Source organism: Capsaspora owczarzaki (genome assembly GCF_000151315.2).
Source record: "Capsaspora owczarzaki ATCC 30864 unplaced genomic scaffold supercont2.5, whole genome shotgun sequence".
Taxonomy (NCBI): domain Eukaryota; class Filasterea; order Ministeriida; family Capsasporidae; genus Capsaspora; species Capsaspora owczarzaki.
Genome location: NW_011887296.1, coordinates 1,093,713 through 1,116,789, shown reverse-complemented (window position 1 = coordinate 1,116,789; position 23,077 = coordinate 1,093,713). Strand labels below are relative to the sequence as shown.

The following is a 23,077-nucleotide window of genomic DNA, read 5'->3' as shown; positions in this document are numbered from 1 at the left end:
AACCGTGGCAGACCCGCCAAAATCGAATGTTCCACTTCAATCCCGAAAATCCCTAAGGTGCCACGACGAAATAAATGCAGGCGAACCAGCAATTTCCCTGGAATGCAGCTCTAACTTGCACCATCCTTGAAGCAAATTGCTCACCTTCCGGTTGACCTGCCCATGATGCGAAAGCTCGAATCTCGCTCATGACTTGATCGATCGGGGTGTAGTATTCATCGGGAACTCTGGCTCGACAGGGTGAATCAATCAGATAATATGCATTATGAAACTACAAGTGACAAACTACAAATGAATCACGCATTCTGAATCGACAAATCAAACAGATAATATGCATTCTGAATCTACAAATCGTGTTCTGAATTATGACGCATCGGCAGAGGGTTGAGATATGTTGGCTGAGGCGACAATTCGCTCCGAGAAGAAACGATTGTAGTCCAATCTAAGCAATAGCTGCGCAACATGCACGCCTGCTTGTTGGCCGCGTCCGCCAGACAACATGCGAAAAAGAAAATCCCATTGGCGGTCAAAATTCTGCACAAAAAACGGTCAAAACCATCAGCCATTGGAAATGTTGGCCAGCGATCAAGCCGACAACCACCAAACCTTTGTGATGCGCTCGATAATTTCCGCGGGTGGGGTGGGAGAATTGACGACTGCATCGCAGAAAGCATGGCAAGCCGACCAAACCTCCACGATTGTGCGCAATATTGCAGGAGTTCCGAGAAAACATTGCCGAGCAATCTGCTCCAACATTAAGCCTGGGATGACGGGGTTGCACAATCAGTCAGCACAATTGAGACCAACACGCTCGTCGGTTGATCTTCTCGCAACGTACCATGTGCAGCAACGACTGTATCAAAATCAGAGGCAGATTCGAGGGTTGATGCAAAAATTGCACATTCCGGGATGATAATGTCACTCTGTTTGCGCAACGAAACCTGTCGTTCAGCAACGGCCGTGGAAAAGTGACAACAAGGACGCAAAGTACAAACCTGGAAATACTGCAGGAGGTTGTTACAAATAAATGCAAGGCGATTTCGCAAATGAAGGACGGGCAGATTGGGCTGCCGAACGTCAGCCAAACGCTTCCAACAAGTGTGAAGCCGACGTTGCGCCAAGGTAGCTGCTAACAAAAACCGGCAAAGCTCGTGATAGCTGAAATGCAACGACAAAGAATGAAAGAAAAGGGTTGAGATGAGCCGTGAAATCGTAGCCAACACCAGCCTCAGGCAGGCAGCCAACTTACCGAGACATGACGGCAGCGGAGAAGAACAGTGTGAGTGGCCAGTCGATCTGGAATGCAACTTGCAAGGACTCCCGAGCAAGTGTCAGCGAGCGTGACGATGAAGCTGCAGCGGAAGGGTTCTCTGTGTGATACCGTCGCAGGGCTCAGTGTGAAGGATTTTGTCAAGGCAGGGGCGGGGAGAGCTCAATCGTCCTAGTCTTCAATCCTTACCAAGAGGAGAAAGCCGCAAACTGCACTTTGCAAACTCGGCATTGTTGTCCAAGTTACATGCGACAGCAGCGCGACGAAGTGCAGCGTTGAGGTCTGGATGGCACAAATATGAGCGAGCGGTTGTTGAAGGAGGCGGGGGGAAGGGAAAAAGGCAAAATGGAGAAACGCATGGCACGTACCGAATTCCGAGTTGGCCGTTGGAGTTGAGCAAAGGACTGTGCTCGTATCATCAAGCAAAAGCATCCACAAGGCGCCATTCCTCAATAGGATGATATCATGAATCATCTGCAAACGCAAGGTGGATGCCGCTTAGCGACAAAAGCTCGACGTCAAAATTGCAACTCGAGAAGAAGGAACTGACAGTCAGCATGCGAGACAGTCCTTGATTGTGGGAAACCAACGCCCACAAATGCGAGGCCACTGTGGTGCGAATGGCTACCACTGCAGCGGCCAAGTTGGATGTTCGAAACTCGCTGGACCGAGCATGATTCAAATCCGCTGCAAAACGTTGCTCATCGTCGTGGGTAATTCGGCAACTAGTAATTTCTGCATCAAAAGCACAGAATGCGAAGAAGTGAGGAAAAACGGATGCCATCCGACGCGGCTGTTCCAAAACAGAAACAAAAAACCCTACTTTGGGCCTTGCTCGACGAAGACTTGTCTCCGCCCCGCAGCACACGAACGGCAGCACCGACAAAGAGAATATCTTTGGCAAGTTCTCGAGGTACCAACGATGGAAGCGAGGCCCGGAGTCCGAACTGGACATCCGACCTGTTCAAAGGAGCGCAAGAAGTGAGTGTCAACGCAAAAGCCAAAGTCGGTCAGGGCAGAGGTGCATTCGCGTACCAATCAATGGCAGTTTCTGAAAGACTTGGATCAGAATCATCAGATGCGGCACTGTTGTTGTCCCTTTCATAAACGATAAACTCGTTGTACGGATCAACGAGACGCCCATGGAGGAGCCATGCCGATAATTGGTTGTAGAACACTTGAAGAACTGCATTAAACAAGCTGCACGGTTGAAGTGATGCGCGCAAACATCATGAGCGGCAAGCGAGTGCACGAGCAAGCGAGCCGTCGAGAGTCACTCACCTCAGCAAGGCTTCGCGAACATCTGGCATGCCGCAAGCCAAGTTCGTAAATAATAAGTCAAGAATGAAAGAGGAGGGAGCATCTTTGATCGCCTCGACAGCCGCTACGAGTCCGAGCAAGTATGGCAACAGTAATCGAAACTGGACATGGATGACAATCAATGGTGAGAGGGCACATTGCCAACCCGCGTACCTCTACAAGCGCTATCTGGCCTTCACCACCAGCAAGTGTGACAGAGAAGTTGCCGACCTACCTTGGAGAGCGCATAATGAATGTGGGACAACTGGGTGGCGGGCTCGGACAGTAGACGCTTTTCGAGTTGTAGAATGGCTTCCCGGTACTCGTCCAGGACGACTGCCATTGCCGTTTTGAGTGCATCGAGATAGAGACTTTGTCTTCCCTGGCCTTCTGTGGTTTCATGACGTTCGATCGAGTTGGGTCCATGCCAACTGAGCGACACAAAATCAACCATTGCTCGATCTCGTTGAACACAACAGTGCGCGCCGTCAGCGCCACCTCCAAGTAAATGCCCATGGTTATTACCTGGCGAGCGTGAACGCCCTGAAGCAAAGTGGTCGAGCTCAGCGTATGCCGCTCCAATCTCGAGCAGGCGGTTGCAAAGGTCTCTGCGCGCAGTCATGTTGTGAGTGAGCAATTCCCAACCCCCAACCCCGCCGCGCCTCCCCACTTCAAGCTTCAAGGTTGATCCGATCGATGTTTGCTTTTGCTCTTGGAGTCGCGCGTCTCACCGTTCGCTGGGGTGCAGCAATGGAAGATGCTCTGCGACTCGAAATTGGCGGGAAACACGAACTTGGCGCGCTCCAGCATTAGCACCAGCATCAGCATCAGCACCAGCATCAGCAGCAGACGAGCCACTACTGTCGGCAATGGAGTCTGCAGCAGTTGAGTGCGGTCCTTTGCTTGCGACGACCGACTGGCAGTGGAACAGATCGCCGGGGTGGCCGAGCAGTGCAGCAAGCAGCTCGCGCAGCATCCAGTCCAAGACAACACAAACGCAGACTGAACCAACAACCAATATGTAGATACTGCTCATGTACTACTGTCGGATTGCGATGAGACACTCGACGCCTTACTCGCGATGCGATGGACTCGGGTTCAATGTCTGGGTTGAGTCGACTCGACTCTGTCTCAGTTGCTTGGGAAGAGGGGGCGGGGGGAATCGCCTTCAACATAGGTTATATTGATTTTGGGTTCTTGTGTTTGTTTTCTGGCTTCCGTGTCTGAGCTCAGTCTGAGTTTTTTGACCACTTTCTAAGCGCGTTCGACACATGGAGCAGCAACAATCAAGTTCAAGCTCCAGCCGGCATCGCAAGCGCCGCGAACAGCTGCTTGCAAACATGACTGCTGAGCAGCGGGCAGAGTGGGACGCGCGCCAGGCCGAGCGGAAGGAGCTGCGCAAGGTCGAGCGAGGCGGGTCGCTGGGCGGCATGTGGCTGTTCCAACACGCGTCGGACTCGTCCGAGCTGTCTGCGTCAAGCTCAGATGATCAAGAAGAGCAAGAGGAACAAGCTACAGGAGCCAAGCGCACAGGCGCGGCCGGGAAGACCGGATCACCGCGCTCGAGCAGCTCCAACGCCAATGCGAACACTCGCAGGTCAAGCACAACCACCCACACAACGGGAGGAGATGACGAACAAGAAGACGACGACGATGAACCGTACAAGGCCTTGTTTGCAACGCACGGTCAGCAGGCCGGATATGTGTTCAAGCACGCGCTGCAGGAGCCAACTCCAGCCCAAGTCGCCATTTTGCACACTCCGTCGGCGGGCATCGCCTTCCAGCTCTGGCCGGCCGCAATTGCATTGTGCGACTACCTCGATCGGCAACATGCAAGCAATGGTCGCGACAATTTGGCCGGTCGCACGGCACTGGAACTCGGCGCTGGCACAGGGCTCGTCGGCATGGCCGCCGCCAAGCTAGGGGCGCATGCTGTCATCACAGACCTCCCACAAGTGATTGGGTTTATGGAGCAGAACATTGCGCTCAACCCTGAATTGAATGGAGGCACGTGCACAGCGGCAGGATTGGCCTGGGGCGAGCCGCTTCCGGCCGTTCTCCCTCCGTTCGAATACCTGCTCGTCGCGGACTGTGTTTACTGGGAGCAACTCATTCAGCCGCTGCTGGACACTCTAAAAGAGCTGTGCCCGCTGGGCAGCTCCAAGGTGGTGCTCGTTGCTCAATTACGCCGCCGCAAGGTGGAAAACCGATTCTTCAAAGCACTGCCTCGCCATTTCGACGTTGAGCAGATTGAAACGCAGACCACGCCGGCGTCGCGACGACTCATTCGTCTGATGCGTTTGACCCCAAAGCCTGCGCCAGTCTCCCGGCCAACTGGCAAACAGGCGCCAGCGCCTCGCCCATGACAGCGACATTCATTGCTTAATTTGTTAACGACGACTGTTTGTAAACTCGATGAAAACAACCAACAAGGCATCCTCTATTTATTTCGTCTCAACTTTGACCTTTGTTCAGTTGAACCAGGTCGACAGTTTCTGTACACTTTTTGGCATGCGGGGTTTACACAAGCACAGGTCAAGGGGGAAGGAAGAAACAAGGAACACACAGACAAGCTCGAAACAGCACCCGATAAAGGTGGTGTTGAGCAAGAAATACACAAACGACCAAAACAAGGCGGAGGGTCTCTCCCAAGGCAAAACACGAAATCACCAACACAAGTACGCATGGCAAGAAATAAAATAAAAAAAAAGTCTCCCCTTCACAAACGATTCACCTTTTACTGAGTGCGCTGAGTAGGTGACTTCAACGGGTCTGGGCCTCGCGAAGCCGAGACGCCGCCGCCAGGGAGCGGGGTCCACTCCTGCTTGCTGGACTGGAAGCCCGACTTGAAAAAGTCGTCCGAGGGCTCCTTGTCACCCTGCCAGTCGCGGGCCGCAAGGTGAGTGCTCGCCTTGTCATCCTTCTTCAGAGTAGAGGGCGCTTGGGACATGCCGAGCACCTGATCCTCCTTGCGGAGGGACGGGTCGTGTTGGGGCGTGCTGCCAAAGACATACTGCTGCATCGGAGTGCTGCTTTCGATGCTCACGTCGTCTCCGGGAGGCGAGTACTGGTACAAGTCGCCCTCACGCGGCGAGGCGGCGCCACCGGGAGAGCCAAGGTTGTAGCCCATGCGCTTGAGCGAAGGGTGATCGGGAGCGTTGATGCCAAATGCAAAGCGTTGCAAGCCGCTCTTCTTGGACTCCTTCGTCTCGGTCTTGCTGCTCTTCGAAAACTTGTACTGGTCTCCGCTGATGGGAAGTGCCGCACCTCCGGGAGTGCCAGCTTGGTAGCCCATGCGCTCAAAGATCGCGGCGGACTCGGGCGACAAGAACGACTGCGACTGCATCTTTTGGTCGCCACCCTTCAAGTCCGCGCCTTCCTCGATCGGGACGGCAGCACCGCCAGGCGTGCCAATCTTGTAGCCCATGCGTTTGAACATGGCATCCGTCGGAGAAGAGGCCTTCTCGCCCATGGACTGCTTGTCCATGGCACCTTCGATCGGCACGGCGGCGCCTCCAGGAGTGCCAATCTTGTAGCCCATGCGCTTCAGGATGGCATCCGTGTCGGACGAGCGTCCTTTGGAGCCTGCGGCAATGCCACCGCCTGCGCCAATTCCGGCAGCAGCAGCAGCAGCACCAGCACCAATGCCAGCAGCCGCACCGAGTCCCTTGGTGGAACCGCTCGACCACTTGTACATGTCGCCCTCAAGCGGAACTGCAAAGCCACCAGGTGTGCCGGCCTTGTATCCCATGTTCTTGAACACGTTGTCAGACTGAGCAGACAGCGGCTTGTTCAGTTGCAGATTGGAGCCGGCTCGCATTGCGCGTTGTGGCACCCACTTGTACATGTCGCCGTCAAGCGGCACGGCAAAGCCGCCGGGGCTACCCGCCTTGTAGCCCATGCGCTTGAGGACAAGCAGCTTGTTCTGCCAGATCTCCTCGAGGCTGACCGCAGCGCCGCCGGGAGTACCGGCTTGGTAGCCGAGCTGCTCGAGCGTCTTGTGTGTGCTGCCCACGCTGGTCTTGTCCGACACCGCTGTCGCCGCAACCACAGGCGCCCGCTGGCCTTGAGCCGCTTTCATGCCCACGGGGAGAGGGCTGAGAGACAGGGCGGCCGAAATGGGCCCACCAATCGACGTGTTCTTGAGAGCGTTGCGCGACTCCCTGCTGGCCCTGGCGAGATACATGTTGAGGCGCTGGGACAAAAAGTCCATAATGTGCTCAACCTTCATGGTGGCAGCGGCCTCAATCCTCTTCTCGAGCGGAGCGCGGAAGATCTTGGTGCCCATGTTCAGCAGGAAGGTATGCTTTGTGTCGCGGCGGAAGTGCAGGTCAAAGCCGTGCAAGATGAACTGCACCGAGTGGTGCGAGAACTGTGGAGTGGGAGAGAGCTCGTCCATGTACAGCCAGATCTTGAGGGACGCGCCCCTGCCCTTAATGTCCACATCCACGGTGCCTTCGTCCGTGAGGCGAGGGAAGGCCTTGCGCTTGAAGAAGAACTTGACGTTCGGGATGTGCGTGGTGATTTGCTTCACCGTCATCTTGACGACTGCGCGCGTGCCCTTGTCGGGACCGTCGATGCCAATCTTGCTGGTGGTCTTGGTTTCGATGGAAATATTGCTGGGCAGAACGTCACGCGCCGAGAAGATAATGTTGTCAATGACATAGTCGTACGTCTCGTCGCAACCCTCAATGCGCGGCACAGGGACATGCTCGAGCTGGTCGATGACGACGGGCGCAATAATGTCCTTCATTTCAGAAAGCGCGGCAAAGTTGAGCGTGCGCTGGTGGTCGCCCGTCTCGGTCGTAAAATCAGACAGGAGCTGGTCGCCGCTCTCGCGCAAGCTGGTGAAGATTTCGTCGTGGCGAATTTCGTCGAGCAGAATGTGGGTCTCCCTGCTGAGCTTCTGGTAGTCGCGATCGTACTCGTAGTCGCGAGAGTGCGCCTTGGCGCGCTGCAGAAGCTCCTGACCCGAGCGAATGTACTCTTTGCGCTGGAGCAGAACAGGCAGGTTGAGCACATCCTCGAGCCAGCCGCGAAGATCGTGGAAGAGCTCGCGCATGTAAATGTCGCGGGAAACGCGGCGAATGACCGTGCGTGCCGAACTCAGGAACGGATCCACAGAGTGGTTGCCGGTGAAGCTCTGCACAGCGAGCTTGGCCTCCTCGCGCAGACGCTCCTGATCGCGAGTGATGTTCTCCTCGCGGGGGCTCATGGCGTTCTCTTGGATGGCATCCACCATGGCAAACAGCGCATTGATAGACTGCTTGTAGTGCTTGTTGTTGGCCATGACTTGCATCACGTTGGACAGGCGCTCAAACAGGGTCCGAATCTGCTCGTCAGATTCGTACGATGTCGAATCAGGGTCGAGTCGCTCCGCCGCATTGTGCAGCACAGCCTTCGTCTTTTGTTTGACCTGAAGACGTCATGGAAGTCAAAGTCAGTGTGGCAGCAGACGCTTCAAAACAAAAATATGCAAGTCATGCAAGTCGTTTTTAGTTCGTTCTCTTGCTTACAGTGCCTTCCGCCGCAGTCATGCTGGAGAAAGTAAAGATGTTGTCCATGATTTCGACGAGCTCGAGGATGTTGGAGCGGAACTCGTTCGAGCGTGCCATCATGGTAATGGTGCTGCCCATAGAGCGGAGCGTTGAAGTGAAGGCATCCTTCATCACCCTATTCCACCAAAAAATAAAAAACACAAAGGTGAGTTGCACACGTTGAGTGGATTTTGTTTCGTGCGCAGGGGCATTCGAAAGTCTGAAGGAATTCGAAACGCGAAAAACAGAAGAACGCGGTAGGAAAATACCCAAAAAAGGAAATGGAGCGTTCGCTCCAAAAGCACTCAAGGGTGGCACTGATGCTTCAATGGGGGTCAGACTGCTCGAGCTACGAACAGACTAGGACCTCGGAAGCAGCAACCGAAAGCGAAAAACGAAACCAAAAAAAAAACAAAACAAAAAAAACTCAAAACTCAAAACCGAAACAAGAACGCCACCGAGCTTTTTTCGAAATCTCATCGCCTCCGCCACAACGCTTCCACAACAAAATATGTGCACAGCTGTTTTGCACGGATGAAATGTGGATGAAGGGAAGTGTCCTGGACGTCATCGGTGCTGTAGATGCATCAAGGCGCTAGTTTTTCGAGCTCACTTACGGGGCGTTGATACCGCGCACTCCGAGGGCGCCTTGTTCGGCATTGAAAACATGCTGCAGATGCTCGTCCTGGTTGCGTTGCTGCAGAACTTGCTCGGCGGCGTGCAGGAACTGCTCAGCATGCGCAATAAATTCGCTGCTTCGGCGAGTTGTTCTCGGATCGTGCTTGCGCTGCTCGAGCGTCTGTTCGGTGCGTTCGATAACCTTGCGCAGCTCCGAGTTGGCAGGCATCTCGCCATGCCGCATTTTGGACACCACGTCGAGCGCAGCATTCGGCTGCATGCCAATGAGGTGCTCCCTCTTGACAGCCTCGAGAGTCTTTTCAACCGGCATTTTGTTGTTGTAGTGATACAAGAGTAGCTACCAAACAAAAAAATGCTTGAAGATGTGAAAAATGAGAAGTGAGGGGGGTTGTTGTGCAAAACCGATTTATCAGGGAAACGAGGAGCGAAAAACACAAAAAAAAAACGACAAAAGTGCGTTTCTCCAAGTTGCCGTGCATGGCACTGCACCTTCTCTAAAGAAGTTCGGATGGCGGTCTGGCACCCGGGATCATCCTTTTGGGCTACTTGGTGTTCTAGAAAGTCAGGTGAGCGCGATAGAATGCTTGGACTCACGGTGGGGGCAGTGAACATGATTGAAAGTGTGTTGTTTGTCCGATCTTGCCAACACAAACAGAGAAAACAAGCCCAAACAACTTCGGGGGTGGAAGAAGATATCGGAGAGAGAATAAAAGCGAATCGAGGAGACGGGTAGTAATTGAGTCAACTGAAGCGATCTGCACGACCGAAGGATGGGGTTTTCAAAAACGCAAACTTGTTCGCTCGATTCTCCATGCAGGCGACAATCCACCGTCCAAATCAATGCGGTTGGCTATCGAAACACGTCTTGTCGTCGAATGCAATCTCAAACAACAAATAATTCATTTGTCATTCCAACACAAACACTTTTACAACATACAACTCACACAACCACGAACAAATCTCGCAGTATTTCGCTTTTCCTAGTTTGTGACACTGTCATGCATCATGACGATGCTCAGACAGTGATACCAGCATAGTTGGGACCGTCAGCCGACTTCTGCTTGAGCTTGATGTGCGTAATAATGTTTTGGAAGTTGGCGTTGATTTGGTTGTACTCGTCGTTGCGATCCATGCTAGCAATGTTGGTGGTGATCAGCTCAATCAGACCAGTGATGTACTTGAGAGTGACCTGCCAATCGTGTTCAGCCCAATCAGCAAAAGGAAACGCGGTTGGGCGTGGCCCCAAAAAAAAAAAGAAGGAAAAAATGCAAAACTCGTGGTCCAAAACCTTACCATCTCGTTGCCACGCTCGTAATAGTAAACATAGCGATTAAGCAGCTCGACAAACAAGTGCACGTTCATGGACGCGTCCATGCATGTATCGGCAATCTTGAGGGCTCGTTGCAAGCACTCGAGAACGCGCTTTCCGTCACGTCGCTGTCGGTTTGGATGCAATTGGGGGTGCGGTTGCACGAAAATTGGGTGAGGATTTGGCGAGTTCGACACGACATGGAAACAATTCAAGAACGAAATGTCTGACGGAGAATCCTGGCCAAACTCACCTCCTCGCCTTCAGCGTTGGAGCCAGACCAGAACAAGTGCGACAGCGTCGAGATGGCGCGGCATTGATCGGGCTTCTTGAGAAGCTTGCTTGCGTGCAGGGCGCACTTGGTGGAAAGACGGTCAAAGTTGTCGTCGCCAAAGCATGAGGTCGCTTCCAGAGTGCCAATCAGCAATGAAACGGCGCTGATCTGGGCCTTGGACTCGGAGATGTCTTCTTCGAAGATTTGAATGGCCTGGAGAATCAACGTTCAAAGAGGCAACGAAAACAAATCGAGGCGGGGAGCGGGGGGGGAGGTGAGCAAACAAACGAGAAAAAAAAAAAAAGAGAAAAAAACATGCTCAAAACCATTCACTCGCGCCTTCCATCTCAAAAATCAATTCGCACCTGTGTGACAAACTCGTATGCAATGTTCTCAACACCAGTCTTGTCAGCAGCAAGGGCTGCTTGGAGGAAGAGACGCATGGCAAGCTCGGAAAAGTCGGCCTTGGCAAGGGCGGTAATGGTCTGGTGGCAGAATTGGAAAATCTTCTGGCACTTCTTCTCCCACAGCTCGTCTTGCTCGCGAAGCGACGAGTAGAGGACAGCCAAGCGGAGGGCGGAGAAGATGAGAGGGGGCAGCGTGTAGCGGATGCGGGTCTCGCCGCCGTTGCCAAAGTGCTTGCGCGCAGTGGAAAGGATTTGGTAGTGCTGATCGGGCTGCTCCGAGTGGAAGAGGGACACGAGACGTCCAACGAGGCTCTGCTCCTCGGCGAAATCTTCGGGGTCGTCCTTCTCGGCGGGTTGGTCCTCTTGGTCGACAATGAGAGGAGCAACCATGTCGAGGAGCGCCGTGACCGACTCGGGGGCAGCAAACTTGGTCTTCTTGTCGATAGCAGCGCGCACAATGTGGGTCGAGAGGTGCTTGCGCGACTCGTAGCCAAAGAAGGCAATCAGCGGAGTAAAGTTCTCGAGACGCAAGACGGTCAGAACGTCCGGGTAGGCGTCCAGGGGCAGCTTGAGAAGCTTGGTCAGCTCCTTGGCAGCGGCGGGGCTGTCAGCATCAATGTTGGTCGTCTTCATGCGAGTGAAAATGTCGGCAGTGTTGCGCAAGACCTTGTCCATGTACTCGAGCTTGTCCTTGTAGCAGTTGAGAGCCAGCTTGGCCAGCGACACTTGCAGGGCGAGCATGTCCTCGGTGGGCATGTCGGGGCGCGCCTCAATGACGGTGGCGACCTGGCCTGAGAAAATCTCAAACAGCTTGAGCTCCTCTGGAACAGAGCCGTCGCGGGTGGCGAAGGCGGCAAGGCGGTCGAGCAGTGAAATGATAATGTTCTTGACGTTGACGGCCTTGTGCAGCTCGGCGCAGGCAGCGAGGAACTTGGGCAAGGTGCGGAGGTGGTACTCGTCAGGGAAGACCTGAATGATGCACTCCATGAGGTACTCTTGGGCGATAGCGTCCTTGCAGCTCACCACCTGCTCGAGAATGCCGGGGAGCACAGTCTCGTCGTAGCACGCGGCATCCACGCCCTCCAGCTGCGACAGACGCACAAGGTTGGTACCGACGAGAATGCGAAGCTCTTGGCGCTCGCGCTCACGCTTCTCGCGATCGCGAGAGTGGCCCTGGTGCTGCATGCGGACCCACAGCTTGTTCATCTCGGCAAAGTTGAGCAGCACAAAGTCGATCGACTCGCGGAAGGAGCCGTCGCGCTGCGGGTTTTCCTCGGACGTGTCAGGAAGTACGTTCTTGGTGATGGACAGCAGGTAGTTGCGCAAGAACAATCCGCGAAGCGGGTGCTGCACGCCACGGCACATTTCAACAAGATCCTTCAGAATGTCCTTCTTGGGAGCTTCCTTCGCCTTGATGTACACGGCGCCGACGGTGATGAGCAGGTAGAGACGCGGGATGATGTTGCCAGCGTACTGCACCAGCTCATACAAATCAGACACGCGCTTGCCCTTCTCAAACTCGTCAATCAGGTACATTTCGAGGTAGCGCAGCTCGTCCGAGACGGTCATGTCTGCGGAGACGACAAGGCGTCAAAGTGAGCCACCCATTTTGTTTTTCAAAAGACAAACAGTCGCGCGCGCATCTGGAAGGGGGGATGTGGCGTACAGAGCTCGTAGTAGGTCTTGGGCGACATCATGGCAGTGCGCAGCTCGCTAAGCATGGTCGAGCAGTGCTTGAGCGCGTCCATGAGCTTGTTCTTGTCCTGTGTTTGCAACAACGAAGCAGAGTTTGTCAATTTCGATTCGCAGCTTTTGGCGCTTTCTCTCCCTCCCCTCATCCGCAAGAGCGACTTGCACGACTTCTCATCAGAGACCAAATCCGCGCCCGACACGGGGCTCAGAAGTCGAATTTCCCAGATCTCGCTTTTGGGAATCATCAGCGAGCATCACGAGAATGGCTGTTTTTTTTTTTTTTTTCTTTTTTGTTTTTTTTTTGTTTTTGATTTGTTCGGCAATCCAGACTGCTGCAGTCCCATGCAAGAGCAGTCCAATTTGGCTGCAGCGTTGACTTGTTCTCATCGATAGCGACGTCGAGATGTCGCCCACACCGGCCGCTCTCCCCCTTCATGCAACTCATAGCAAAGTTCATTGAAAAAAAAAAAAAAAAGAGCGAGATCTCAAATTTGAGCCTGTTCTCGCATTGGAAGCGAGCGAGATCAGTCGTCCCTCCGTCCTTCCTGATACATGCGATGAGTGGTCGGGCTCAATCCGCTCATGTCTGGTCCGCCATCAAGTCGGTGGGGGGGGGGTCCGCGATGCGCTGCGCCAGCAAAAAAAAAAAAAAAAAAAAAAACAATTGGAAACGATGCTTACGAGGCAGCGCTTCATCTGGAGCGACTGGGCCTTGACGACCGTGAGGGCCTCCTCAAGCAGCTTGTCTTGATCCTCGGCGACGATGGTAGCAGCGGCCTGTTCGGTTGGGATGTCATCGCACAAGAAAGCAACTGTCAGTCACAATGCATGAACCAACCAAAAAAAAAAAAAAAGACAAAATTTTGCTGCTCTTTTACCATTGGAAAGTTTTGACTGAACATCCATCCACATCACAAACACATCCACATTGATCGCATAGGAAGATTGTTGCAAAGTGAGATCATGCCAATGGATAGAATCTTGTACTGTATTCATCAGCCGAATCTCAGTCCTTTTTGGAACAAAAGAACAAAAATACATGTTCGCGTTCGGAGACTTTCGACCGGATGAAATCACCGACGCGTTAAACCTCAGCACGCTGATGCAGCCACCGAAAGTTGCTCATCCGAGCCATCCGATGACTGCTGCTGACGTCGCCGTGCATACGCCGAGCATGAGTGAACAGCGGTCGACGACGACGACGCTTGCGCAACCTCCACATGAATCTCACGTCATCGCATCTGCTGCTGCTGCTGCTGCTGCTGCTGCTGCTGCTGCTCAGCCACAGCCGCCGCCGCCTCCGCCTTCAGCGCCATCGCGATTGCTGGGAGACGTGCTGCTGAGCTTGCCTTCAGTCGCTTCGACCGTGCACCGAGGGCCTAAGCGTGAGTTTCAGCCACGAGGCCTGGTGAACAAAGGCAACGCGTGTTACATCAACACTGTGCTGCAAGTACTTCTGGCGACGCCACCCGTGCACGCATTGCTCCATCATGCTGAATTGCGCAGCTTCTTGTTACAGCAAAACGCGTATGACGAGTATCTGGCTCGAACGATGCGATCGCCTGCCGCGGTCACCGATCGTGTGAGCAGATTGCTCCTGTTCAGCCTCGCGCGTCTCTCGCATGAATTCAAAATCTTGACGCCGCAAGCAGCCTTGAAGGAAGGGCCTTTTGGTCAGCCTTTGCTTCCTGGATATGTGCACGACGCGGTTGTGCATCTCCGCAGCTCTGACAGTTTCCAAGTAGGGTTGCTGCTGCTAGCTTTTGTGCTGGTTGGTGGGGCATGAACAGCTTTGTTGATGTCTAGTCGTGGCATGGGGAGACGTCCTTTGCTGATGGTTGCTTGTGCTTGTGCTTGTGCCTGCGACAGTTTCGTCAGGAAGACGCAGAAGAATTTCTTGGGTTTGTTCTCGATCGACTTCACAACGAGCTTGTCGGAGGTGCGTTTTCAGTTTGCCGCATTCTGTCTTTGGTGTTGCAGTCTGGTTTGAGCTGGTTGAAGAGAGTGCGGCGATCTGACTTCTCGTTGTCGTGGAAAATTGTTTGTGGATTCCCTGTTTTGGCCATCAGAGATGCGCAAGTCGGCTCATTTCAGCTCTAGTTATGATGTTAGTGCGGCCGCTATCACATCTGGTGCGGCGGAAGAGTGGGAAGAGGTCGGGAAAAAGAACAAGACGGCAGTGACGCGCCGCCTGGATCAAGAAGCCTCTCCAATCAGTCAAATCTTCCGTGGCTTCCTACGGTCGTCAGTGAAGCAACGTGGAGTCAAGGCGTCGGATACACTGCAGCCGTTCTATACATTGCCATTAGAAATAACTGTACGTTGAGTTAAAAAGCGATGGTGCGACTCCGTTGTGGTAGTCTCTCAATTTGTTTGATTGCTCCTGAAAGCACCATTCGGTCAATTCCGTGGTAGATGCGTTGAGAGTGCATGTGCTACCAGAATCGATTTCGGGCTTTGCTCGATCCAAAGACGCGCTCGACGTGAGACCCGGATTGTCGTTGCTTGATTGTTGCGAAACTCAACTTGGATTCTCACTTTGGCATTGTCCCTCCTGTTAGAACGAGGCCTCAAAGCAGCTATTGCTTGAAGAGTTGCCGCCAATCCTTGTGCTTCAATTGAAGCGCTTCGTCTATGATCTTTACGGCGGCGTCCAGAAGAGTTTAAAGTTTGTCGAGTATCCTGCAACGCTAGATTTGAGCACAGGTTTGGCTTGGTTCTCATTCTTTTGCGTCGAGCGGTCTGATGTGCTTGCAATCCCACATTCTGATGGATGTGTGATTTCCTTGTTCTGCAGAACTGTTCTCTTTGCCTGCCCGCTCGAAATACGGCCCCAAGCAGCGCCAGTATCGACTTCTTGCAGGTGAGACTTTATGCACAAAGCACACTCTCCGTGTGGCGAGTGAGGTGCTTGGATATTCTAACAGTTCGGGGGTGTTTTTGTCCACTGATGCTCTACGTCAGTCATCAATCATCACGGACAGAATGCGACGGGTGGTCATTATACGTGCGATATCGATGCTAGTCTTTCTGCGTTGTCGCCGTTTTCCAATTCCGAAGCTTCCTCAGGCAAATCAGCAGAAAGCACGGCTCAGCGACAATGGCTTCGCTTTGACGATCGACACATCAGCACTCCGACGCAACGAGACGTACTGAATGGATCGCATGACCGTGAAGCGTACTTGTTGTTTTATCAGTGTGTACCGTGAAGTGGCATTGATAGGATGTAAATTAATAAGCTCTATCTTTCGATACAATTTCTGTTGCAGTTTCTGTTGCGGTTTCTGTTCCGCGGGCGAGCATTTTGGGACACGGAAATCTGTTGACAGTACTTCTCAAGCAGCCCTCTTTGTCTGTTGAGTCTGGCGATACGCACTGTTCCCGCCCGATCGCCTGGATCTGATTCTGTGTATAATATGTTTTCTAGTCATCTGCTAGCGTACGAAGCGTGTCTTCCTGATCTTTCACCTCGTCAGAGCCAATTGCACGAAAAGCGGAAGTTTATGGCAACGTGCTGGTGCCCTGCTGGCCTTGAACTGTCCGATTTATCGTTGAATAATTGTACTCGGATGTGTATTAGATGACTATTGTGTTGGTTTTGTTGTAGATGGCGGCTTCTGGGAGTTGTGCACCGGCGGGTGTTTTGCGGCTGGCAATCGAGTCAATTGTAATGGTTTGAAGAGCGCCAGTCAGAATCGATTCAAACGTTCCAAAACAACACTTGCTTCTCTCAGGACCCAGAGCCGAGCTCGTCCTAACATTAAGGTTCTAGCATATTCTAGTGCATCGGATGCTGACGGATGGCTGTGATTCATGACACGATCAATCAACCGATACTCGAAACAATCGCGAAAGTGGCAAACAAACTCTTGTCGGACCATCCACCTCACTTTGCATTGAATACCAGCCATTCAAAATACAAAAACAGTACAATACATCTATACTCTAATACAATGATCAAAACTACAGCGACGCACTCCTCACTTGATCTACCTGCTGGAATCGGAACCTGTTAAAGCACACTTTTGAATGCGAAAAGTGGTTCTCGTTCCAACGGCGCTGCTCGCAGCAGCAGTGATTGGATTCTTCATATGGAACTTTTTGCTACTATCATCACATCTCGCTGGCTCGGTACGTCCCTGAGCTGCAAACCTCGGGGCTTGGTGACTGAGGGGTAGCCAACGCGGCAGACTGGCCAGTTCCACCACTCACTCACCATTCCTCTGTCCGATTGTATCTGATGACTCGCTGCATGTACACCAATGAATGAATGAATGAACAGGCGGGCGAAACACGCATGGCGACGTTGCTGGAGCAGGTGGAAAATTCGCAGCAGCAGATCATTGCGCAGCAGCAGCAGATACAGCAACTGATGGAGCGCGACGCCAATCGCCAGGCTGCGCCGTGCGTCCAGCATCAGTCTGAAGGGACCAAGGCAGACAGGCGGGATGATCCGCCCGTCCCAACACTCGGTACGATGTTGCAGTCAAAATGTCAAGCCACTTTGCCGCTGCACCTCGCTTGACACGAGTCGTCCTGCTACGACCGACCTGAATGATGTTGGTTTATACCGAGACAGCGATTTCTAAACTTGATCTGACCTGGCGCATGTTGTCAAACCTTTTTTCGTTGTTGATTTGTTGGTTGACAGAGGACAACAACAACACGCCCGCCGTCGTTGGAAAACAAACAGTCCACTCTGCCGGGGAGCCCATCGCCGTGCTCGTTATCGCATGCAACCGACCGGATATGGTGCGATGCGTGGACCGGCTGCTCAAGTTCCGTCCATCCGAGCGCTTCCCAATCATCATTTCACAGGATTGCGGCGATGCTTCGACTGCCGCGACCATCCGTGAGCACTATGGAAACCAGGTCATCCACGTCATGCAGCCAGAGCTGGAAGAAATCCCAGAGGCCAAGCATCAGCCCCAGTTCAAGGGCTACTACAAGATTTCGCGACATTACAAGTGGGCGCTCACGCAAGTCTTTGATGTGCTGTTCTTCAACTCTGTCATTATCGTCGAAGACGACCTCGAGATATCGGAAGACTTTTTCGACTACTTTGCCGCTGGCCGACAGCTCATGGAGCAGGACGAGACACTGTGGTGTGTTTCGGCTTGGAACGACAACGGCAAGAGCGAGTTTGTGAGCAGCGCCAAGAAACTCTACAGGACCGACTTTTTCCCCGGTCTCGGCTGGATGCTCACGCGAGGTGTCTGGTCTGAGCTGTCCTCCAAGTGGCCCAAGGCGTTCTGGGACGACTGGATGCGGGAGCCAGCGCAACGAGCCAACCGCGCCTGCATTCGCCCCGACATTTCGCGCGTCTCCAATTTTGGCGAGCGCGGTGTTTCCGCCGGACAGTTCTTTTACGACCACATTGCCAAAATCAAGCGTCCCACAGAGACGGTGCCATTCCTGAGCATGGACCTCAGCTACCTTCTCAAGGACAAGTACGATCCCGCATACAGGGCAGCTGTGAAGGCTGCACGCACCGTCCGATTCGAAGAATTATTGAATTCCGTGCCACCGGGCACTGGAAACCTGCGGGTCGAGTACACGTCCAACCAAGACTTTGAGCGGAAATCGAGCGAGCTCGGTCTCATGTCTGATCTCAAGGCTGGCGTGCCGCGCACCGGCTACATGGGCATTGTTGAGTTTATGTATAAGGGGAATCGAGTATACTTGAGTCCGCCGTCCGACTGGAGCGGCTATCATAGCTGAGAAAGCGAACAAACAAACAACAAAACCAAAAACCAAACGAAACAAAAAACGAAACAAAAAACGAAAAAAAAAAACAACAAAAAAAAAACAAAGCTGTGTTTAGTTTAGCTGTGCTTCTCGCCTCATAGTGCTATTCCCGTTGTAATGCTGAAACAAATCTCATTTGTCCATGTCTAAAAAGAGTAAATCTTGTTGTTGTGCAGGAGCTCAAAAAGCTGGATCGGCACCTTGTGAAGTGCGTAATCGACTCTCCCATTGTGGGTTTTCCCATGTGTCGGCAGGCTTGGCCAGCAAGTGAGCAGCGGCGGCTTGCACTCTCAAAAGGTCACTCGCATAGCTCAGCCAAAGGCTGTCTCCAAGTGTCACTCACTGTCACACACGAACACACCGAACAAAAATAATCAAAAACTCACATCGATCCCTAAAAAGACCCAAAAAACACACGACCACACACTAAATCCCCGAAAACCCATGACGCAAAAAAGGCGCAGTCGGCCGATGCCACACAGGCTCGAGTCTGGGCAGATCCGAGCATCGCCCAAAGTGCACACTGCAACGGGCTGCGCCAGACGCTCAGACGCCACCCGAAATGCACAGCGACCCGTCATCGGTGAATCAACTTCTTCTCCGACACCATCTATCTCCGATCGTCACCAATATTTTCAGGTCCATCCGACCAACTCGCAGGCTCCGCGGTCACCCAGCTCAGCGCCCTCCCCCTTCGTCGTGACACGCTCATCAACCTTGTCGTCTGTGGCCTTTCAGACGGAATGCCAATACGACAGTGTTCCTCTCTGTTCCCATCACGGCTTCTTACCAATCCGCGTTGAATCGCAAATTGCTCACCAGGAAATTTGCGGGTATACATTTTGCAATGGGAATTTTTCCCCAGTTCACTGAGGCCACTGTGCACCACCGCCCGCCGCCCTGACCCCATCAGGTTTGTACATGACCTGACAGCACCCCGTGGCTGCATTGGCGAGGACGGGGGACACCTGCATCGTCGTGTACGGATACCCCCTTTTTGTGTGTCGCACCTGGTGACGAGGTCCCTCAAAACGGCACTGCAGCCCCTTCTACTGTACACCATTGGAATGAGCCGATTTTTTAGATATAGAATCATGTGCGAGACGGCCAGGAGCGAAGCGCTGGAGGCCGCACCAGGTTTCGGGTCCGTCGCGGCCAAGCCGACCGCTCGATCTCGGCCTAGACCGCACCCACCGCCGATATTATGGTCTCTAAAAATCTAATAGATGGGTCTGGTACCTCCATTGAACGGGCGGGCCTGGGGCAGTGTCCGACTGCGGGATATGGACAGCCGTCCACGAGCCCTCAGGGCGCCGACTAGGGCTGTCCGTTAGTGCCACCTCTAGTATAGAAAGTTAGCGCTTGGCATGATGTATATGAATCCGGGATCGGTCGGGCGGTAGCGCTCGATAGCACGAAGAAGGACTGAATCGGCCTTTCGAATTTCGTCCAAAACCTGCTAGCCCCGAGATCGATGCCTTTCACCAGCTCTGTCCGTGTAATCCATACATATTCCGATTGTTCAATGTCTGATGAGTTGGAAACCGTTATGGCGAGTGAGGTGCCGCACGATGCGTCCGAGTTGGCTTCTCGCTCGTATCCAGCCATGTAGACACCTAGGAGCTTGACCAGCTATATATCAATGTACTCTATACACTCTATAGTATCCGCTCTATATCGCGCGTGGACAGTGATCGTTGGTGTCTAGTTGATGCACCCGACCAAACATTCGACGGGCGTTAACTTGCGATTTCCGAGTCGCATCCATGAAATATTTTACCAGACAACAGTAAATTAGTACTAGAGTCTAAATCATTGATGCGGAATTGCGGTGATATCTGGAGGGTGGATCACGAAGGGTCGGAAATGACCCATTTGGCGGGTGCTCGATCTTTGTCCAGCATCGTCCGATCTCTGATATTGTAACTTTTTCTTGCTTCTGACGTGCATTAGACATCACATCTGCGGAGGGGCGGATGTGGTACTAAATCATGCGGAGTGGGAGGAGGCCAAAGTTTCGGCCAACTCGCAAAACCATGGATCGAGTGCCCGGTCGTTTTACCGGCCGCCCATGCTGCCACCGGTACGTGATAATACTTAGCAATAGTGTTAGAGTTGCTTTGCTTTTGTTCCGACCGATTCCACTTGATAGAAGCCGACTTAGCGAATCGTGCAAATGGTCTTCTTGACGCTCCTCGTGTGACCACCACTGCCGTGATACAACAAGTTTCAAGGTTTTAAAAGTGTTGTCAGATAATTTACATTTGAATCATAGCCGTTAGTGGCCATTGGTACTTGCGCTTCTTGTCGTGGGATGAGACTTGCTTTTAGTGACTCGACCGCGGCTTTGGGGTGCATGAACGCCTCAAGGTCCCATCCCCATCCATGTTTATCAGTATTGTATCGTTTTCTGTGATTAGTGGGCCTAGTCCATAGCACTGGCTGGTGGCAGAAACTTGACTGCGCTGAATTCCTCTTCGCGCTTGAGTCTGTCTCTTCAAGCTGATCTACCTCCAACAGATCGTGCTTCAGACCAGGTCTATGACATGTAACCGATAGTAGCATCAATTCTAGTTACGTGGCTATCCAGGATGAGGCATGAAACGAATGTTGTACCCCTAGAATCATGTTTCTTCGGCGAGCTAGTTTTGCTGAACCAACTCCGTCTGTCTACGCTAGCTAAATCGTCTAAAACCGTACCCATATGGAATAGATGAAATTAAATACATAAATTAAACAATAAAACACAAGAGCAGCGGACTAAACACCCTTCAAGCCTTCGTTACGTGCGGTGTCCAGCAGCGGGCGGCATCAGCGAGCCACTTGAACCGCACATGCTCGGCAATCAGGAGCGACAAGGGAGGTACGGCTTGAGATCTAGAAGGTTGACCAACGGTGGGCGGAGGTGGATCGGTAGGGACCCACGGCCACGGGTTAGACGTGGATGCCTGCAAGTCTTCTGCTGACACGCCGAGCCGTGCAATCCTCTCGGCCATCCACAAGGCGAGCCAACCACAAGTCCAAGGAGGTTTCTCCGTCTGGCCAGGCCCTTGGTGCCCGTAGATAGAACCCGGCTCGGGAACAAAGCTCCATTCAGTCGAGTCCGGCAAGAACGATTTAACAATTTCGACAAGGTCGAGAGCCGGTTTCTTCAGTCCCTCGAAAATGCGGATGGTGAAGGTTTTCCGATGCAGCACAACGAGGAACCAGTGCTGCTCTCGATTCGCTGGAAAGATGACAAGGCCATCTTCCGATGCAGCGACTGTGTCAGACAATGAATCGTTGCACTCCGAGAACCTGATTTCTCGGTTGGAGTGGCCTCGCAGTGATCTGTCCATGTCAGCAGTCCCGTTGGCGTCGAAGGTCTGCTGCTTAGGCAATCGATTACCTCATGCTGTGAGTCGCCGCTCTCCGCAATCAAGCAACCGCGGTCCAACCTTAACACACACACACACGCACATCATACCCAAAAGGTGACTTTGACCCCGTTTTGCGAGGTAATGTTTGCTTGTTGCAGGCGCCCGAAGCAAAAGTCAAGCGCTTCAGCGGACATCCACTCAGAGCCCTTGTCGTCGAAGGGCTTCAAGACTTGTCTCGCTGGCAGATGCTCGGACGCATCTATCCCAGGCGAATTGAGCTTGATCGGGATGCTCCTGTCATAGAGCTGAAGGAACTCCTGCACAGTTTGCAAGGCCTTCGGGGACAGGTTGGCGGCCGGTTGGGCAGCTGCTGAGATTGAAGCCGTCGACTCTACAGACGAGTTGACGGGCGGTTGGGCAGTGGCGGGGATCAAAGCCATCGGCTCGGCGGACAGTTCGGTGGGCGGTTGGGTCGACTCTGCAGACACGTTGTCGGGCGGTTGAGTAGCGGCTGGGATTGTGGGTGAGACCCGCAGGGGTGTGAACTGCAAGGGCTGGCAGGCTCTCATGAGCCAACGGTACGCGAGAATTCTAGGCCTGGGGTGCCATGCGAGCTCAGCTTCGATTGCCTCGGGGGGATCTGTCCACATGCTTGCCCACAGACGCTTCATCAGGATCGGCCTCGGTCGTTGAACAAGTTCGGTTAGGCCTGCGGAGGCTGCTTGTTGAGCAGAAGGGCGGCCAGGAGGAGTCTGCGGCGGTCGTGCAGACCTAGTAGCGCAGTCACGCCTGACTGTATGCGGGGGTTGCACGTGCCCTGCATGCGAAACAGAAGAAGAAGGGCGGTCACCAAGAGCAGAGAGAGGCGTGCGTTCTGCTTGGTCGACCTGCATCGGTTCAGCGGACCCAGAATCGTGGCTGCGACTGCCTGCATGCGGAGCTGGAGCATGTGCCGTATGCGCAACATGGGAAACCGATGCATGTGAAGCACGAGCAGGAGCACCAGCAGGACTATGTTGAGCAGGAGCCCCAGCAGCAGGGGCTTGAGCAGGTGCTGTCCACCGGGCTTTCATTGCAGCCATATTGCGTCGTGTGACGGGGTCCAGGGGCGAGAAAAGCAACGAGAGCTCGGCAGCAGACACGCTCTTGCCGCTGGGGTGCCCAGGCATCTGAAAGCCAAAGTCGCTCTCCACGTCGTCTTCAAGCCTGGCATCAAGCTCCAGTTCTGGGCGCAACACGTTGCGTGCAGTGGGCATCAGCACGACACGGTCAGCGTGGTTGTGCTTGACAAGGGAGAACTTGATTTGCTTCTTGTCGTCCTGGGGGAGGTTGCACATGTGATGGAAACACGCGTGCATGGTGCTGAGCGGGGCGACGAGGGTCGTGGCCGGCACGAGAAATTTGGCACGACAAGCGTACTCGGACACGGCCTTCCCCCCACGAAACAATGAAACGCTGTCAACGCGGTGCAGCAGCTCGACGCACGCCCAGTCCGTGAAGGCATCCGGAGGAGCATTCGTGAGACGGTACCCAAACAGAAACT

At 53.4% G+C, this 23,077-nt stretch overlaps 7 protein-coding genes across 7 annotated transcripts; 3 read left to right on the top strand and 4 right to left on the bottom strand.

Annotated features, from left to right (window-relative positions):
- Window positions 1–338: 338 nt before the first annotated feature.
- Window positions 339–3,560, bottom strand: CAOG_03785 (hypothetical protein). The gene is made up of 14 exons (XM_004363456.2): window positions 3,301–3,560; window positions 3,095–3,177; window positions 2,805–2,959; window positions 2,552–2,691; window positions 2,306–2,470; window positions 2,094–2,230; window positions 1,821–2,005; window positions 1,639–1,744; window positions 1,460–1,552; window positions 1,250–1,370; window positions 996–1,158; window positions 839–923; window positions 607–761; window positions 339–534 (listed from the first exon to the last, which is right to left on the bottom strand). Exons 1-14 carry the CDS (start codon window positions 3,543–3,545, stop codon window positions 364–366), a joined length of 2,004 nt encoding a protein of 667 aa, XP_004363513.2. The 5' UTR covers window positions 3,546–3,560; the 3' UTR covers window positions 339–363.
- Window positions 3,561–3,810: 250 nt separating this feature from the next.
- Window positions 3,811–5,023, top strand: CAOG_03784 (hypothetical protein). Its single transcript, XM_004363455.2, has one exon. It carries the CDS (start codon window positions 3,841–3,843, stop codon window positions 4,933–4,935), a length of 1,095 nt encoding a protein of 364 aa, XP_004363512.2. The 5' UTR covers window positions 3,811–3,840; the 3' UTR covers window positions 4,936–5,023.
- CAOG_03783 (hypothetical protein) lies at window positions 4,996–9,111 on the bottom strand. Its single transcript, XM_004363454.2, has 3 exons — window positions 8,724–9,111; window positions 8,086–8,242; window positions 4,996–7,985 (listed from the first exon to the last, which is right to left on the bottom strand). The coding sequence occupies exons 1-3, from the start codon at window positions 9,053–9,055 to the stop codon at window positions 5,307–5,309; spliced, it is 3,168 nt and encodes a 1,055-aa protein (XP_004363511.1). The 5' UTR covers window positions 9,056–9,111; the 3' UTR covers window positions 4,996–5,306.
- Window positions 9,112–9,626: 515 nt separating this feature from the next.
- On the bottom strand, window positions 9,627–13,329 carry CAOG_03782 (vacuolar protein sorting-associated protein Vps35; the record flags this gene model as incomplete). Its single annotated transcript, XM_004363453.2, has 7 exons — window positions 9,627–9,934; window positions 10,039–10,182; window positions 10,308–10,541; window positions 10,694–12,306; window positions 12,402–12,498; window positions 13,109–13,204; window positions 13,306–13,329. 7 exons carry the CDS (start codon window positions 13,327–13,329, stop codon window positions 9,761–9,763), a joined length of 2,382 nt encoding a protein of 793 aa, XP_004363510.1. The 3' UTR covers window positions 9,627–9,760.
- Window positions 13,330–13,446: 117 nt separating this feature from the next.
- CAOG_03781 (hypothetical protein) lies at window positions 13,447–15,681 on the top strand. The gene is made up of 7 exons (XM_004363452.2): window positions 13,447–14,168; window positions 14,297–14,366; window positions 14,497–14,744; window positions 14,818–14,910; window positions 14,989–15,133; window positions 15,225–15,290; window positions 15,392–15,681. The coding sequence occupies exons 1-7, from the start codon at window positions 13,467–13,469 to the stop codon at window positions 15,634–15,636; spliced, it is 1,569 nt and encodes a 522-aa protein (XP_004363509.2). The 5' UTR covers window positions 13,447–13,466; the 3' UTR covers window positions 15,637–15,681.
- A 734-nt stretch (window positions 15,682–16,415) lies between these two features.
- Window positions 16,416–18,339, top strand: CAOG_03780 (alpha-1,3-mannosyl-glycoprotein 2-beta-N-acetylglucosaminyltransferase). Its single transcript, XM_004363451.2, has 3 exons — window positions 16,416–16,558; window positions 16,710–16,899; window positions 17,079–18,339. Exons 1-3 carry the CDS (start codon window positions 16,457–16,459, stop codon window positions 18,146–18,148), a joined length of 1,362 nt encoding a protein of 453 aa, XP_004363508.1. The 5' UTR covers window positions 16,416–16,456; the 3' UTR covers window positions 18,149–18,339.
- Window positions 18,340–20,946: 2,607 nt separating this feature from the next.
- On the bottom strand, window positions 20,947–22,892 carry CAOG_08735 (hypothetical protein; the record flags this gene model as incomplete). The annotated part of the gene is made up of 2 exons (XM_011272053.1): window positions 20,947–21,543; window positions 21,642–22,892. The coding sequence occupies 2 exons, from the start codon at window positions 22,890–22,892 to the stop codon at window positions 20,947–20,949; spliced, it is 1,848 nt and encodes a 615-aa protein (XP_011270355.1).
- Window positions 22,893–23,077: the final 185 nt, after the last annotated feature.

What these genes read in the sequence shown, in the direction of transcription:
- CAOG_03785 (XM_004363456.2), bottom strand. Translation starts at nt 3,545, where the DNA reads ATGCTGCGCGAGCTGCTTGCTGCACTGCTCGGCCACCCCGGCGATCTG. An exon ending in AGGGCGTTCACGCTCGCCAG is followed by an intron (nt 2,960 to 3,094) that starts GTAATAACCATG and finishes ATGAAACCACAG; the next exon opens with AAGGCCAGGGAAGACAAAGT. An exon ending in TACAGTCGTTGCTGCACATG is followed by an intron (nt 762 to 838) that starts GTACGTTGCGAG and finishes CCGTCATCCCAG; the next exon opens with GCTTAATGTTGGAGCAGATT.
- CAOG_03784 (XM_004363455.2), top strand. Translation starts at nt 3,841, where the DNA reads ATGGAGCAGCAACAATCAAGTTCAAGCTCCAGCCGGCATCGCAAGCGC.
- CAOG_03783 (XM_004363454.2), bottom strand. Translation starts at nt 9,055, where the DNA reads ATGCCGGTTGAAAAGACTCTCGAGGCTGTCAAGAGGGAGCACCTCATT. An exon ending in GTGCGCGGTATCAACGCCCC is followed by an intron (nt 8,243 to 8,723) that starts GTAAGTGAGCTC and finishes TTGGTGGAATAG; the next exon opens with GGTGATGAAGGATGCCTTCA. An exon ending in TGACTGCGGCGGAAGGCACT is followed by an intron (nt 7,986 to 8,085) that starts GTAAGCAAGAGA and finishes TGACGTCTTCAG; the next exon opens with GTCAAACAAAAGACGAAGGC.
- CAOG_03781 (XM_004363452.2), top strand. Translation starts at nt 13,467, where the DNA reads ATGTTCGCGTTCGGAGACTTTCGACCGGATGAAATCACCGACGCGTTA. An exon ending in GATCCAAAGACGCGCTCGAC is followed by an intron (nt 14,911 to 14,988) that starts GTGAGACCCGGA and finishes CCCTCCTGTTAG; the next exon opens with AACGAGGCCTCAAAGCAGCT. An exon ending in CCAGTATCGACTTCTTGCAG is followed by an intron (nt 15,291 to 15,391) that starts GTGAGACTTTAT and finishes GCTCTACGTCAG; the next exon opens with TCATCAATCATCACGGACAG.
- CAOG_03780 (XM_004363451.2), top strand. Translation starts at nt 16,457, where the DNA reads ATGCGAAAAGTGGTTCTCGTTCCAACGGCGCTGCTCGCAGCAGCAGTG. An exon ending in CATCACATCTCGCTGGCTCG is followed by an intron (nt 16,559 to 16,709) that starts GTACGTCCCTGA and finishes ATGAATGAACAG; the next exon opens with GCGGGCGAAACACGCATGGC. An exon ending in TCCGCCCGTCCCAACACTCG is followed by an intron (nt 16,900 to 17,078) that starts GTACGATGTTGC and finishes GTTGGTTGACAG; the next exon opens with AGGACAACAACAACACGCCC.